The following is a 16,187-nucleotide window of genomic DNA, read 5'->3' on the forward strand; positions in this document are numbered from 1 at the left end:
AATAAAAGCTCATTTATTAATAATGAAAATCGGAAAGTCCCGATAAATGTTAATCTTTCTAGATTTATTTTTCATTAAAAAAAGATTAAGTCCGAGCGGATGAAAAAATGCATGATTAAAAACGATGCTGTAAAAGTGGAACAATGAAGAAGGGAGTTTACTTATCGCTTCTACTCCACTATATATATTCGCGAGAAGGATCACGAATGCGGTCTACGCTCCGTTGGATATACCGTGATTTCGCGTACGAACTTTCGCGTAATATGACCCTGATTGGCTGCCGGGAACACTCGCGATAGCGAGCAGAGCAAACGTCATATCCGATTTTCACGGTGCGATTGACCCGGTAGTCGGCAGCCCGGCGAAATGGCGGTAAAGTCAACACGTCGATAAAATCCCTTCTCGTCATCGACAATGGCAGCTAGCCCGCCTGGCGCTATACCGTCATGACTATTAAAATATTAGCGAGCGTGCATACACGCTCCCCGCTTCGTGTCCCGATACGGCGGAAGCGCCGACGTGTCGAGCAAATAAGCGAGATTGCAATTAGAAAAGTAGAGACTTCTCGGTTCGATGGATGTAAATTTATTCATGGAGTTGGTCGAACGCCGCCGCCGCCGCGCGCCGAATTGATCGATATTTTCACGAGAATCACGGAATTTCCGATTCAAATTCCGCAGAGTGCTATTTCAAAACATACGTCAACGTAATTTATTTCGTAATTAGAATAATCAGAACTTCTGCTGTAAGAAGTAATAAAGTACGAAATATAACGACGCTCCATTCAATCGTTCCACTTAAACATCGTTATTTTTTAATGACGCATTTTTTGCGTTATTAAGTCAGTTTTTTTTCCTAAACAAACACAAGTCGAAAGAAATTAACATTTATCAGAGCTTTCTAATTTCCATTATAACATATTTTAATCAGTAAATTTTGATTAAATTCTGTTAAATTTCAAGTTAATTGAAGCATAAGGTTCTCTATTATGTATATGGAAACTTAAGTGTATTAAAACTTTCTTATTATCAATCACTCAAGCGAGTTGGCTAAAATATTATAAGTCATTAAAAAATAATATTTTTATTAGGAAATAATATTATTATTAAGAGATACATTATCTTTTCTTTCAATGCAAATCAACAAGAAGAATGTTTAGTTATTCCCTTTATAATTTATAGTTTGTAATATTTAATGCACTATATACGCGTGTTGTGAATTGATAATTATTTAAACGAAATTAAAGAAATCATGACGCAATCTTGCCAATTAATTTAATTATTAACCACGGAGCTGTTTAAAACTAACGTTGATGCATTAAATAGATAATTAAAACTCTTATCAATTCCAATGAGCATTAAAGTTAATTTTTCATTAATAATACGGCGTAACTGAAATTTTACCTTCTCCTCCATATTTTATCTAGCTAGCTTCTAAACGGAGAGACCAAAAGAAGCCGTCGATTCAAACTACCTCTCTTACGCAGTATATAACATATACGTAATATACGTAAATGAATGATCTCTTTTTAAAATAAAACAATTATAAATTTTACTCGCGAAATACAGAACCGCAAGCGCTTTTTCGACTTTTTTTCTTCCACGGAAAGTCGTAAATATGGAAATCTATCGTGAGCAGTCTGTTCGGGTTCTGAAATAATCCTATCTTGATCTCACGATATATAAACGTTCTCTCACTTCGCATATCTTAAACGCTCAGACCGTTTCACATTCACTCGGAGGATATGTCGATTCGGCTACTCGTTCGTTAACGCGAACCTGGGATCCTCCTCTAGCTCGGGGTATTGTCGAAATTAAAAAGGGGGACGGGACGGGATGGCGAAGTCGAAGATATCGTCGAGTTTAATTTAAGCGAGAGAACGATCCGCCGTTATCCTTCTCGTCCTTCGTTGGCGGTAATGGCCGGGCCCGTCGCCGACTCGTACTACTTGCTGCAACGCCGATGCGGCACGTTTCAGCGAGCAAGTTACTGCGCTGTCTCGCTTTTATTTCACGCCGTCGTCGCGGACTTACGGAGAAATAATCATTGTTCCTTTCTTTTGCACGTTCTCTCGCTCGTTGGTATTACGTAAAAAGATAAAGACTCGGAGTCTCCGCCGAGTTTCGAACGAAACAAGTCGACTTAACCGCATCGCGATTTTCTTTTCGTCTTTCCCTCTCTTTGCGGTTCATTAAAGTGTCAAGCAATTGACCGACCGATTGTGGATGCTGGATTTTTAAATCTACTTTAACGCGAGTTCCCACCTCCGAGTACCTATATATGTCACAATTTTCCTCCGGGAAAAGAGTGTTTTGATACATATTTACCTACCGCGATATGTATTAATTCACGAGCGGAAAAATGAGAAGCAACGCGCGGCGCGTAATTTTATTACGGTGAAAATATCGTGGAAAGTAACGGAGACGAATGTCCATAACGTTACGCATACAACGCGGTGGAAACCAGTTTCAAAATGCTCTTTGAAACACTGTTATGTTATCATTACTATTCCGCGACTTTTTCCAGCAGACTCTCAGAAAAAACTGTTGTATAATTGCTCTATCTCGAGATAAATTTCCTTAAATACATACAATGCTTTACGCTAATTAATATACAGACTACATTTTTTCGTGTTGATAAAATTATCGCTAAATCAAAGAAGGGATAACGTTACAATGAGCGCGCTTTGTGGATCCCCAGCGCGAGTATTTTGTTCAGTATAATAATGAAAACAAGCAGATTTATCGCAGCGAGCTTGCGTAATAACGGAAATGAAGTGAATGGTCCCGCGAGTATTGTCTGACAAAACTTTAGCTTTCATTAGCGGGTAAATCGTGAATGTGCGAGGCGCGTTTTGATTCCGCGAGTTACATTTTCCAGTAGTAACGGCAAATATTTAACCGCCAAGCATAATTTTTAAACTAAACGCAACAATTAATAATTCGTGCGGCCGTACCGCGAACGTTCATTAACGTTAAAGGAAATATCGCGTATGCCGGCGCGGCGCCGTGTATTTCGTGCAGTTAATTGGTACCCCCGTATACGTACACGATATCCGGGCGCATTTGATAACATTCTGACAGGCGGGATAAGCGATTTGCGCTATGCGCAAATAAATGTACCGGGAGAGAGATTTGAATTTGCTACTTTTGGCAGACGCGTCGCGTTCACTGCTAGTTAAAACTGTAAATTTAATTGCCTTCGGCTAATCAAATTGCACTAAAGTGCCGTATTAAACAGAAGATCCTCTCTTCCGGGGAAAAAAATTAGTGACGTTCTCGTTACGAGTCTCACCTCCCCCCCCCGGTTAATGCTCGCGCATAACATTCCCGTTTTTTATTAAAATTGTCTTAATGGTACTCGGCACAGTTGATAATCTCCTCCTACTTTAATTAATCCACTTGTGCGAAATGCAAGCAAGAAGTGCATTTCGACGAGGGATTAGCGAGCGAAATTTCGAAGAGCGCGTAACGAGCTTATCATATTTTCATGCTTTTCATACTCTTGCCGTAATTTCGATAAGCGATCGAGTTACCCCGCGTTTACATCGCATGTTTGCGATGCTGTATATACCTAATCATTATAAATTCCGCGTTGAATAGTTCCACGACGATGAGGGGGAAAGCGCAACGAAAAAGTTTATCCTTACCGTACTGATTTACCGTTTCAGAAACGCGGAGAAGTCGAGGAAAAATATGCATGAGATGTGCCCCTTCTAATTAGCATTCGATGAAGCTTGTAATTCTAGACTCGTCTGTTACGAAATGGGCAAGTGTAAAATATGAAATTGCGTATAAATATTCACGCTAAAGCGTGTATGACGGAGCATTCGATGATGGAACGTAATTCGGTATTGATCGGTACCGATGCTTTGTATTCATCGAATATCATTAGTAAATACGCCGTGTTTGACTGCACCGCGCGTATGACACATAAATATTTAACACGTGACAAATAGTCCGGTGCAACAAAATTGTGCCGCTCAAACACACGCAGCGCGTTTAACTTAATTCCTTATTCATATTTTAGTTAAACTTTCAAAAAATGTGTACTTGAGAGAGAGAGAGAGAGAGAGAGAGAGAGAGGGAGAGAGAGAGAGAGAGGGAGAGAGATACAGCCGGACGATATATTATGTTCAAATGCGCCGTTTAATTTTAATTATATGTGTTTGTAATCGTTGTAAAGCCAGAAAGAAGATTAAATAAAGTTGCAGCCGCAAAAAAGGGATAGGTGTGCGCGAGATATAAGTACAAAAATTGAACTGCGAAACTTCCGGTCATTGTCGTGCTGCACGACACGCAAATAATTATTTTCACGAGCCATGCATCTTCGCTCGCGTCGATTAGTCATACTTATATTCGTGAAACTTATGAAACGTGGTCGACCAGCAAAAAGGAATGGGCTGCGAACGCCGAGTTAACAATCGATCTCCTTGGAGAGCAAGACTGACAGCACGTCATTCCGGTAAGTACGGGCTAACAACTTTGGAGTATAGTTCTCCACTGAGAATTCGTGACGTCTCTGAAGCGAGGAGAATTAATAATGCCATAAGCCGAATGGTAGAAATTAGGATGATATTACACTTCAACTGTGTTTTCTTTTTACTTGAGAAGTAACTTTAACTTTAACTTAACAAAGTTACTGTATCGCGAGTACATCAATTATCTCGTAACAAGCGCTAGAAAACGATATATTTTTTTAAAGTAACGAACACCATTTTTTAAATCAATATATCACAACAGTCTAGATGTCTAGATTAATTCTACAGCATAAAAATATTTCATGTTCTGAAATTTTTCCAATATTTTGAATGTTTTGTATTGCTGTAAATTCTGCTGTAAATTTCAAGTATTATAAATTACAAATTTTTGTGGGACATGTTAAACTGTTTAATAACAAATGTAAAGAATTTTATTTATACTTTTGCACTAGTCAGTACCATTTAGCCATTAAAAATATGATTGTTATTTAGATAAAATATGTTTTATTAGTAATTCAGCTAAAATGTTGGATTCAATTAAGTCGCTGAAGCAAAATAGCAATTTCTTCTATTTAATTAATGACTGAAATAGCTCAATATTTGTAACTTTAAAATTTTTATAGCTTAATGTTACATTTTTTATGTTCGCAAAAAATTATTTGTAGTAATGCGACATTTGCGAGTTCTCTTAAAATTAGAAATAACACGCTTAAGTGTATAGGTATGTACGGATATGTGTATCCAATCTTAAAAATGTATTTTAAAAAGTGAAGGTCGATCTGGGGGCCTATTCTGTGTGTAACTCATTATGCAGTATCGTTATCGTTATGCTGTCGTTGCGCAAGTATACTATGTGGTAAAAAAGTTACGCAACGACAACATAACGATAACGATACTGCATAACGAGTCCACAGAGTAGACCCCCTGGTGCAATAAAGTCGTTAAAGTGTCGCTAATAAGTCTCGTGTAAATATAAATAAATTCGCGAGAACGATCAACTCCGATTATTTTCGATTTCTATTATTCTTATTTTCATCCTAAATCTAACATATTTATTATTGTCAGTTATTAGAACAAAAGATGGCTATTTTCGATCAGACTTCTTAAATATTAATCCTATATTTTTCCGTGCTCATAAAGAGTCAATTGATATGTTGTGATATCAAATATCTTGAAAAAAATAAAGAAACGAAAAAGGTATTCTTTGATGTTTCTGCAATATTTCAATACGGATCAGAAAAACAAGACAAGGGAAAAATAAAGGTGACTACAAATTAATTAGCAAAAAGCTGGATATTACAGGAAGTTCCTCCCTCGCGCATTTCCCATGTAGCTCTATACGTGTTTATTGAACAAGTATTTTGCTTCGCGCGACGTGTTTGAATTCTATCACACATGTAATTAATATATTTACGAAATGAGAAATAAACCATGGCATTATTACAAAACATGTAATTATTTCGCGCTAGAAAATGCGATTAGACCTCTCGGCGCGCAGCAGCGCGATGTGATCTTCGACGCTTCCTAAGGGAGTCCGTGTCCATGGATACATTAAACATAAATGAACTCCGTATAAACGCGTGTTGCCCCGTAAGCAACGTGAACGGTATTTTACTTTCAGTACCCAGGTGTGTGGTGAACGAGTAAACTTGGGAAGACATGTGCTCAAACGCTTTACACCACCGCTTGTGGTGAACGATGGTCCATGGGGGCTTCCGCCTCGTTCCGGACATCTTGGCCCGCAGGCGCTCTCGATCTCGTCTCGCTGCTCTATCAGCGATGGCAGCACGCAGCGGGCTGCGCCATACGCCGGTCTCAATGAACGAATTAAACTCTCATTGTAGCGATGCGGTCACCACGATGGACACCGTTCGTCCGTTCCCCGCGCTCCCTGCCTCACTTCTCCCGCGTCTTATCTTGATCTGCGCGCTTCACGAGCTTCTGTCCTTCTCATCGCCTCGTTTCCGGTACACGGCTCTCTTCCTCTCTTACTTCTGTTATTGCTCGCGCATCTCGTAGCAGACCCGCAGTGTTTTCCCGCGTTTTTGACCTCGCTGCATCTTGTGCGCCGCGAACCGTAAAATTGCCAGTTTAACGATTACAATTGTTGAAATACTTATCGCTCTTAGACCGCGCAATTAGACATCGATTAGGTGCAAGAGACTATGCACCGCTTTTATGTAAAAGAGAAGAGAAGTCAGAAAGTTTACAATTGCAAAGAAGAATATTTATGCGCCTAAGTAGAAGGATGTAAATGCAAGAGCATATTTTTCGGGAGTAAAAAGCTTTTTGAGCTTTAAAAATTCAAAATTACAACCACGTACTTTAAAGATAAATTATGCAACTAAATAAATGAAGACAAATATAGAGAGGGTGAATAAAAAGAATCGCTCTTATGAGACCGACATAGTTTTCGATGAAACTGGAACGATTATTACACATCTCGGAGATGCAAATGCTCCATGATTGAATGTTAAATATTTCTTTTTAAATTAATGTCAGTTTTCGTACGCTTGCATTTTTTCGAACGATAACGTGTAACAAGGGGTAAAATATTAAGATGTTGGTCAGTCAAAAGTCCTATCTTGCTCAGAAATTCCCGATTCGGCCATTGTGGTCCTACGAGCACGATTTGGGGTACGATCGATACGATCCTGATGGTATTGTAGCAAGCTTAAAAGGAGAAGTTTCTATCGAAATCGAAGCTCGAAATATTCGCGAAATTTCCTTTTCGTACGTGATCTTTTTCCCTTCTTACATTCTCGTGCATTTCTCAAAGAAAGAATTGTAAATATGCAAAAAATTGGAATTATGTAAAGAAATTGGAATTAAGTAAAGAAATATTCGCTAAAAATTTTAGTGTTAATATCTCATAATTTATTACTTAAACAGTCTACGAGAGAATTGTTCCTGAATTATCTGTCATTTCTTTAGAAATAAATCCGCGAAAAGGAAAAGATTTCATATAGAAGGAAAAGGAAGGAAGAGGAAAAGACTTCATATGGAAAGAAAAATGTTTCACTTATCCTAATGTTTATGGATCATGTGTGTCATAAAATCGTTTGAGTTAAAATTACTTCTTTTTAGCAGCGCGGAGGAAACGCAGAAATAATATTCTCTTCGGTTTAGAAAGGCTCGCATCTTTCATCTCTAAAGCAAAATATCTTATAAGAGATAATCTCTATTTTTTAAATATAATTGTCATCTATAAGGTAAAATAACTGTATCTTTACAAAATTATATTTTTAAAACCAGAAGAGAGCGACAATAAATTGTTTTTTTTTTTTTAATAAAACTCAAATTCTCTCGCGAATTGCGCGTATCGGTAAAGTTCCAAAAGGTCCGCAGGTCGATTTCTATTTCCCTCAATCAGCATTTATCCCTTCCCGTTTGTATCTCGTAATTTGCAACATCTTTATCGCGCGATAACGGGGTTCCACGAGACGACCACAATCCCACAGCGAACGGCGGGGAGTAACAGTCCCGTCGACCATCTCATATTGTCTCCGTTTTCACAGATTCCCTCACAATCCTCCGTCGTTCTTCCGCCCACCGTCGTTATTCCCCGCTTTCCCCACTCACTCTCTCATTCTCTCTCTCTCTCTCTCTCTCTCTCTCTCTCTCTCTCTCTCTCTCGCTCCGTTCGTTCTGGCGTCGCGACGGAGGAAGGACGGACGTGGCGTGCCGTGCTGTGCCGAACGAGGACCAGCGCAGCACAGAGCAGCTGGAACGTCAGAGTGCCCTCCGACTTCGTCGCGTACACATCCCTCCCTGCTGGAGATCGCGCGGCTACCATCGCGGCGCCGGCGACGTGTTGCGAATCGCGTTACGCGATCGTACGCATATACGCGAGGCGGGAAAGAGGCGGTACGGTAACCCATACGTCTCCTCTCTCCATTTATCCGTCTATCGCTCGCCCGGTGGATACGGTTGATGTGATACTGCGACTGTCCGAGAAAGCCCGCTCGCTTTCGCAGTCACGAAGGGGGGTCGAAACGGAAATTGAAAACGACGGTGCAGCAATCCAACCGACGGATCGGAGGGGAGAGAAACTGAACTTCATTCCGCGCGGAATTGCCGGAGCTCGCCTTCGAGTTTCTCTCGATTACATCGCCACGGTATTTCTATCCCGTATCTCCGGGAATTATCTCCGAAGAACCGTCGGCGGAAACGTCCGGTTTGATTATTGGGGATTTTACTACGAGGGTCCGGCGAGGGGACACCCTCCGGAAAAACTATCCTCTTTCCAGATCTCATCCACGGGAGAAGCTCCGCGCAATCGTTCGTAGGGTTTCGGAGCTATCGCTACATGTCAACGGCGACCCTTGTCGCGTCGCTCGATATAATCGTTCGACAGGTGAAGGAGGAATCTCCGGTGAAGTGACACAACACACTTTAGGGGTTTTCTCGAATAAAGAGCCGAAGATTTTCACGCATACAGTCGAGAAACAGTCGTCGACTTAGGATGGACATCTGGAAGAAGCGACGCTCGTAAAGTTTTCGGTGTTGGTTCGCCACGTACTCCTCTGATACTCCGATTTTCCCTGTAAGCCGCGGGCGAGTCTGAAGGAAACTGAAGTGCTTGGAAGCGGTGAGAGATCGCGAGAGATCGAGCACGATGCGCTGAAGGAGCGTTGATTATCGCGGGTCAAAAGCGGGGCGGCCTATAGGCGCGCTGGACATTAAGTTAAATCGCTTCGGCATCGAGAACGAGACGGGCAGCTAGTGTAATAGTGATAAGGCGCAGGCAAGTGAGCGAGCGAGAGAGAGAGAGAGAGAGAGAGAGAATTGGACAGAGCGGAATCGCGTGACCTGGTCAACTCGGCGATCACGACTGTGATATCGCTATGCCGCGAAGAAGCGTTTTACATTTTCAATAAAAAGAAAGGAGCATAAGAACTGAAGCATAACGTGACTCACGAGAAGAGAAGAGAATAATACTCGAATCACTTTGAAATATCATTCGACGGGGGCGATGAAAGAATACGAAAGTGAGGAGCACCCGTAGAAATCTCTTTTGAAACGCATTACGGGATCGATGATAACGGTGATAGAATTGAACAGATGTAACTAAAGCACTCGCGTGGAAGGGCAACGTACATACGCGCGCGTAAGTAGAGACGTCCGAACCGGTAGGAAAAAGTGAGAGCTCTGACGTCCGTGCGGTGCGGAAGCCGTTGTATTAATTGCCCGTCGTAAGTGGACTTTGTAAGGCTCGCGGTTAATTAGTTCGGGATCTAACGTGAACACGATGAAGTGGTGCGTGTTGGTGTTGGTATTCGCCGGTCTGACTAGGGGCGATAATGCCATCGATACGAAGATCTTCAATTGTCCAGAACTCAATGCTCAAGATGAAATGGACCTCGACAAGGTACGTGCGTTGCCATTCTCACTGCTCGCTATCGTTTCATCGCAAACACGGTAGAAATAATAGGGTGCGGGGTGAAAATAAGTATTTGCGCGCCCCGTCTCCCGCTTGGGATAATTTTACAGGAAGAAATACATTACACCGCGTGAAATGGCTCCATCAGAGTACGTTGTTTCAATTTGTACATTGGAAATAGAGCACGCCGCGCGGCAAAATGCTTCTTCTTCACGTAAAATTATCCCGGGGAGGACGGTGTGTGCGAATACCTTCTGATTCTTTGTAATTTTTAATATTCTCCTGCAGTACAGTTATATAATTACAGGCTTTTTTCTCTTCTACGGCGGGTCTGTTGTAAATTTAACTTATCCTCGACACTTGTCAGAGATACGCAGCGTTTGGAGAACGCGCCCGTTTTTTTTTCTCCGACAATTTAGAGGGAACGAAAAAGGATGATAATTACGGAAGATCCGTGTTTTCTTTGCGACATGTAATAACATTAGTCCGGTTGTTACAGATACATAATATGGCGTTCGAATAAAATGTCTCGGCAACGGGATAATATATCAGACTTTTAATATGTTCGCTGTCACGAGCATTACCCGATGCCCGCCGATAATTCACCGGTGCGTCATAAGCATCACTCGTGGCGGCCAGGCATGCATTTGCCTTAATATAACTTTCGCCGCAAATATCGGACAAGAAAAATGTCGTTGTACGAACGCGCCATTACTTTCGCGATATTAGACACGCGTGTAATTGAAATTTGTCAACGTGATTTCACGTATACTGCTGCGCGACACATTGATTTCACATTAATTAATTATTTTGTTTAATTTTCACCTCTCATTAAATAAGGATAAACTCTATTAATATTATATCGCCGTGCCAATTTGCCCTAGTCTGACACGTGCGTTTCATACATGATTAAACGCGTCATAAATGTGCCTAAATTATTCATAAACATTATATTGGCCGCTCGTGAGAATTTAAACTGTGTAATCGAAAATGCGAAAATAAGCCCCTTTTAATCAATCATCAGAAAATACAGAAAACTTGAAACCACAGTTTGCAATAAATCGGATACGCCGATCCAAATATATCGGGCCTGATAAATGTAGTGTTAATAATAAACAAGTGAAAATACCGTACATGATACACAATCAGATTACAAGGGAAACGTTGTAAAATCGGACAGGACTGGATCCTGATTGCCTATAATAATATTTTAATTATGTGAACGTGCCATTCTAGCTTTGGTTAGGACTGCGTTATGTCCGAAAGTAACGGCGCGTGGTTTGCCAAGGCGAGGAATTGCACTTAAAATTCAAAAATATTATTATAGACAATCAAGATCCAGTCCTGACCGCGCGATTACGGTGTTTCCCTTGTAATTTGATTGTGTAATATTAATAATGAGAGTATCGTTTTTAAAGTAACATTTGTTCTATCAGTGAAAAAATAGTAACCGTAATATATAAACGAAGGAAAAAAACAAAAGAGTCGTCGAAAAAAAGACTCGTTAAACTCAGTGATATTTAGCTTCAAACGGGAACCTTTGTGTTACATTCAAGCGTATGTACAGAGCCCAACCCAATTTGCTTTGGCTACAGATTTTACATCTAAACTAAAAGAGGCGGGAAGAACGATGTTCGTTTTAACGTCAAAGCATCGATATTTATCGTACAAGCGGACGAAAATTAAGAACACAGGTGAATTAAGTTTTCAAAGCATAATAAACGTGTTTCACATTTAAAAGTTTAAATGTGGTTCTTATATAACTAACAGATTTTTTAATCTGATCAGTCGAGTCTTTGTTAGTTAAATATGCATTTTAAAGACATTCTAAAAAGAAAATCGGAAAACGCTAATCTTGTTACCGTATCGTTCGTATGCGTGATGTATATGTTCGCGCACTGTATATATGCATGTACGTGCAACATGGCACGTCCATTGATTAAACCAGATTTAACAGGCGCTGTGTGTCATGGCCTCAAAAAGCAGGTCAACCATTTCTTCCTTAACGAAAAAAACTACCGAAATTTATTTCACCGGTTAATGGACGTATGCAAATTTGCATTTTTGTAGTACACGAAATGCCACTTTTAGCTCAAAACGTTGCGGAACTATTTTTAAAGTAATAAAAGCGACTTACGTGATTAAACAGACCGAAATTCACGAGCGCGAACTAACGAGTTCCTAATACCACGAAATCACGACGGACGTAAAAATAATAGTTTTTTTTAAATCACCTTTTTTTTTAGCGCGGTGTATACAGCTGTATACAATTGGTGTTACAATTGGACGGTACAATCGTTATGGACGAACCGCATAATGGTTCGCAGTTGGGCGCAGCTTAAAGTATCGTTAATTCAAAACAATTACGAGTTCCCGGCACGCTGCCTCTATGAAGTTGTCGAGCCGCTCCGGCTTATGTAGTTACATACGGAGTGCATTAAGTGCCGGTCATAATTTATAAACGAGCGCGTCCAAGACTTGTAATTCCAATCCCACGAGATTAGCCGTACACGTAATAAATGAACCACTTTTTACCGCGCGCATAATTCTCTGATGCAGCGATACGCAGCGAGAACACGTCGCTACAACGCCACTAAGAAAAAAAATGTTAAATATACGTCATGCCAGCCGATTAGCTCGAATACAAGATTATCAAGTTGAGAAGTACTCGAATTCGAATTATTACGAGTATTTCTATTTGATGGAACTATGCAATTCGTTGATCGAAATACCAATGTCTCGTAATATTCGACATGTATGGATCTCGATACATCAGATTCTTTTTGGGCACACGATGCGTGAAATTATTAAAGTCGCGCTGACTTAGAACATCACGCAGGGTGCATTAAGTGGTCGTTATGAATTAAATCGTCGTGTTCAAGAGCCGTTATTTCTTCAATGGAACAAGGTTACCCGTACGCTAATGTGGCTAGGTGCTGCGCTTTCTGAGTATTCGATACAACAGCGGCGATCAATAATAAAGCACATATAATTCTAACACATGTTAAACGTTTATCTATATAAGAAAATAGATTATGATTTTAGTTAAAATATTCTTAATTGTGCATATATTTTATTTATATACTTAAGTTTATTGAACCTTTTCGTGCAAAAATCGCTTGGATTATTTTTAGAATCTTAAATAGTTGATTCTGCAACGTCAGAAACTTTAATAAAATGTTCTTATGATTTAAATTTAATGAGTTAGAACTTTATTTTCCCATCAGTGCCACGCCAAAGCTAATTACTGAATTTTCTTGGAAATTTGTATACCAAAGTGATATTAAGTTGATTATCTCTACATTATTGGACTTAATTTCTTAGGAATGCTTTGACATTGGACGATATTTTTATCCACATACGAAGCTTAAATTAAATGAGTTTGACTTAATTTTTTAACGAATTCCACTAAACTCCGTAAATTATTTACGTAAGCATAAATAAAGTCATAGTCAAACTTAAAAAAGAACGTATGCAAAGAATAATGTATTTAGCTCTTGTTTTAAAAGATATAAGGGCCCGTATTCTGAACGCACTTTTTTCGATAAATGCGTGCATTTAGAATATGGGCCAAAGTGTTCATATAAAATTGCAGCAATTTTTTTCACACTTTATAACCTTTTTTCTGTAGCAATTATATCGACACGAATTTATTTTATTTCGTTGTTGCGTGCTACCAATTTTCAAACAAACGTGATTGTGAGTTCAATTACTTTGGTTACCTTCCCCTGATACAAATGAAAGAGAGAGAGAATGAAGCAAGGAGCGGCAATTGCGGAGATGTATCTTGAATGTGTATAATATACACATTCATGGATGGAACCTTAACAGAATTTTCCTCCCTGCGTATTTCATAAACTATTTTATCAACTTCGTTTCAATGCAGCGTCGAGTTAACGTCCGAAAGGTTATCCTTTCCTACATCTTTTTCCACATCCTCCACACGAACTGGACTTACGTTATATCATGATATACTATCAAGGCCCCCATCGTGCAGCGAGCTTTCAAGGTTTCTCTCTTCGTCCTTCAACCAGGGCTCCTACATGAACTGCGTCCTACAGCCGTGCAATGAGCCAAGAAAAGAAGTCCAAATCTATAGGAGCAGAAAAATAATATCTATATTTGAGAAAAGCGGAAGGATGTAGAGAGAGAGAGAAAGGGAGAAAAAGAAAGAAAGAGAGAAGGTTCGTGGAAAAACATTGGAATAGTTTCGAGTGGGTCGTGTTTTATAGCCAAATAAATCACATTTTTGTTTCTTTAATCTATTTAATCTAGGCAGGAAGCCAATAGTTGCTATAAAGATAAAAATCAATGGTCAGGCGATAAGAAAGGATTGATACAATTATAAATCAAAACTTTAAAATTCTATATAAATACCTCTTTCATTTTATAATATAAATAAAATGCTCGTCAATTCGCGGATTTACGAAAACGTATAATTTCCATCGCGAACAATTAACTCTAATTGTAAGTACCTGTTTTTAGATTTAGAAGATCGTTTGTCAGTATATATTTTCAGAAAAAGAAGCGTCTAATGATTCTTTCCGTGAAACGTGATTCGTTATTATCGCGGACTTGCGCCTGTATTTCGGGGCAGCCGCTCTATAGAAAATAGCATGAAATAAGCTGTTCCTGTAAATGGTTCGTCTGTCACGCGTTGAGAGCGAGCGGAACGGCAAACTGCATCTGCGGCGCTTTCATCTGCAACCGCATCGTAACGGCGAACGCAAAATCGCTGCCACGGCAGGCGTTATCTTGTAAAAAAAAAAAAGAAAAAAAAAAGAAAGAACTTTCTTCCGCGCTTTCCGTTGAAAAGGCTTTCGGTGTAAGTTTTCGCGGCAGACAATAAACCACGGCCATTTTTCATTGTGCCGTTTGTATGGCGCATTGAGAGAAGGGTATTCACCGACGACATCGAAATTTATTTCCGGATTTATTCTTTAAACTTTTCGCATCAGTAATTAGCGTGGCTTAGAATTTATTGCGCAAGTAGCATCAGGTGTTTGCATCATAAGCAGCGAAATCGAGGAGATATTAAGGTGCAATCTCTCACGCCGGACGAGTTTTAACTTGGGAAAAAAAGAACGTCCTTAAATTCCATTTAAATATTAATTTCCAGTAACAAACCATTTCCATTTTCGGAAGCGAAAAATCGTCCCGAAATAAGGATTTTGCGCACGACAGCTCACGAAAGCGCCCGCCCGGTTACTTCGTGACGTGACTTCGCGGAGAATTTTCTTTCCAAAATTAATCTGAAGTTCAAAATGTCATGAGTCCCCGAGTCGCCGGCTTGTACGTCTTTCCGGCTGGCGGACGTACGGACGTGCCGGTGCATGGAACGCGGATTAGTGTACGTGTGCGAGCTGATAATAGTGTGCAAATATAATATAACGTCGCGACATATATCGTATGATATGTGTCACAGCGCGCGGAACGAGCAGAATCGTGGCCGTTCGTCTGTCGTCGTTCCTTCAGAAATTCCCCCGTGTCTCGGTTCGCGACCCCGAACGAGAACGCGAACCCCTATCTTTGGTTATATAATCTTCGATTAATCACGCGCTTCCGTTCCCGAAAGTATCCGTTACCATAGGGTGCGAGACAATCACGGCCCGTCGAAATGTTTATCCGTCGTTTTCGCGCAATCTCGCGCCGCTTTGTGAGAGAGCGAATATCTCGGGAGCGAGACTTGTTCGCGCGGCCTCGAAAATTTCATAAAGCGCCCGGCGCTCTCCGCTCTCTTCCATTTATTTATGGAAATCCCCTTTCTAATGCGGCCCGGGGGATCTGAAACTTCGCTCGATCTCGCGCGCTTCGCCCGGTCGCGTATACGGGCGGGGGGAAAAGCCTTTTTGCCTCTTGACGTGCGCCTTTCCACGCGGCCAATTTGACTAACGTTTCGTAAACTTGAAAAGACCCGCTCTCGTTCAACGGCGAGAGACGACGACAAGGGCGGTAGATCGCGTCTGGCGAGGCCGAAAAGCTTTCTTCCGCACATATCGTTTCCATTTCGTCGCGACGACGGGGTCACGTAAGCCGGTTATGCGAAAGTCTGCGTACTGAATATAAATTATAGCAACAGCGACGTAGAGACGGCTTATGGGCAAGCTGTTGCAGTGCAAAACGCCCGCGCCGCCCACCCCCTCTGCTTTGTACAGCGACGCATGCATTTGCACTTCCGAGGGATGGGAGGGGAAGGGAAAGAAGGGAGCGAACTTTCTCTTTCGGCCCATATCCCGTATCTGCAGAACTTCTGGGAACGAATCCTTCGTCTCGAGCAAACCCTTTGAAGTTTGAATACGTATTTCAACTCTGTTCGGTTAAATA

The 16,187-nt window shown here is 40.7% G+C and overlaps 1 protein-coding gene across 1 annotated transcript in view; it reads left to right on the forward strand.

Moving 5' to 3' along the window:
- The first annotated feature begins 8,221 nt into the window (after window positions 1–8,221).
- Window positions 8,222–16,187, forward strand: part of LOC139821211 (uncharacterized) — a 63,130-nt gene continuing 55,164 nt past the window's right edge. The window contains exon 1 of the mRNA XM_071792117.1: window positions 8,222–9,851. Coding sequence (XP_071648218.1) covers window positions 9,732–9,851 — 120 coding nt within the window. The 5' untranslated portion in view covers window positions 8,222–9,731. The remainder of the gene's footprint in view (window positions 9,852–16,187) is intronic.

The sequence above is a fragment of the Temnothorax longispinosus genome, chromosome 10, assembly GCF_030848805.1.
Source record: "Temnothorax longispinosus isolate EJ_2023e chromosome 10, Tlon_JGU_v1, whole genome shotgun sequence".
NCBI lineage: Eukaryota > Metazoa > Arthropoda > Insecta > Hymenoptera > Formicidae > Temnothorax > Temnothorax longispinosus.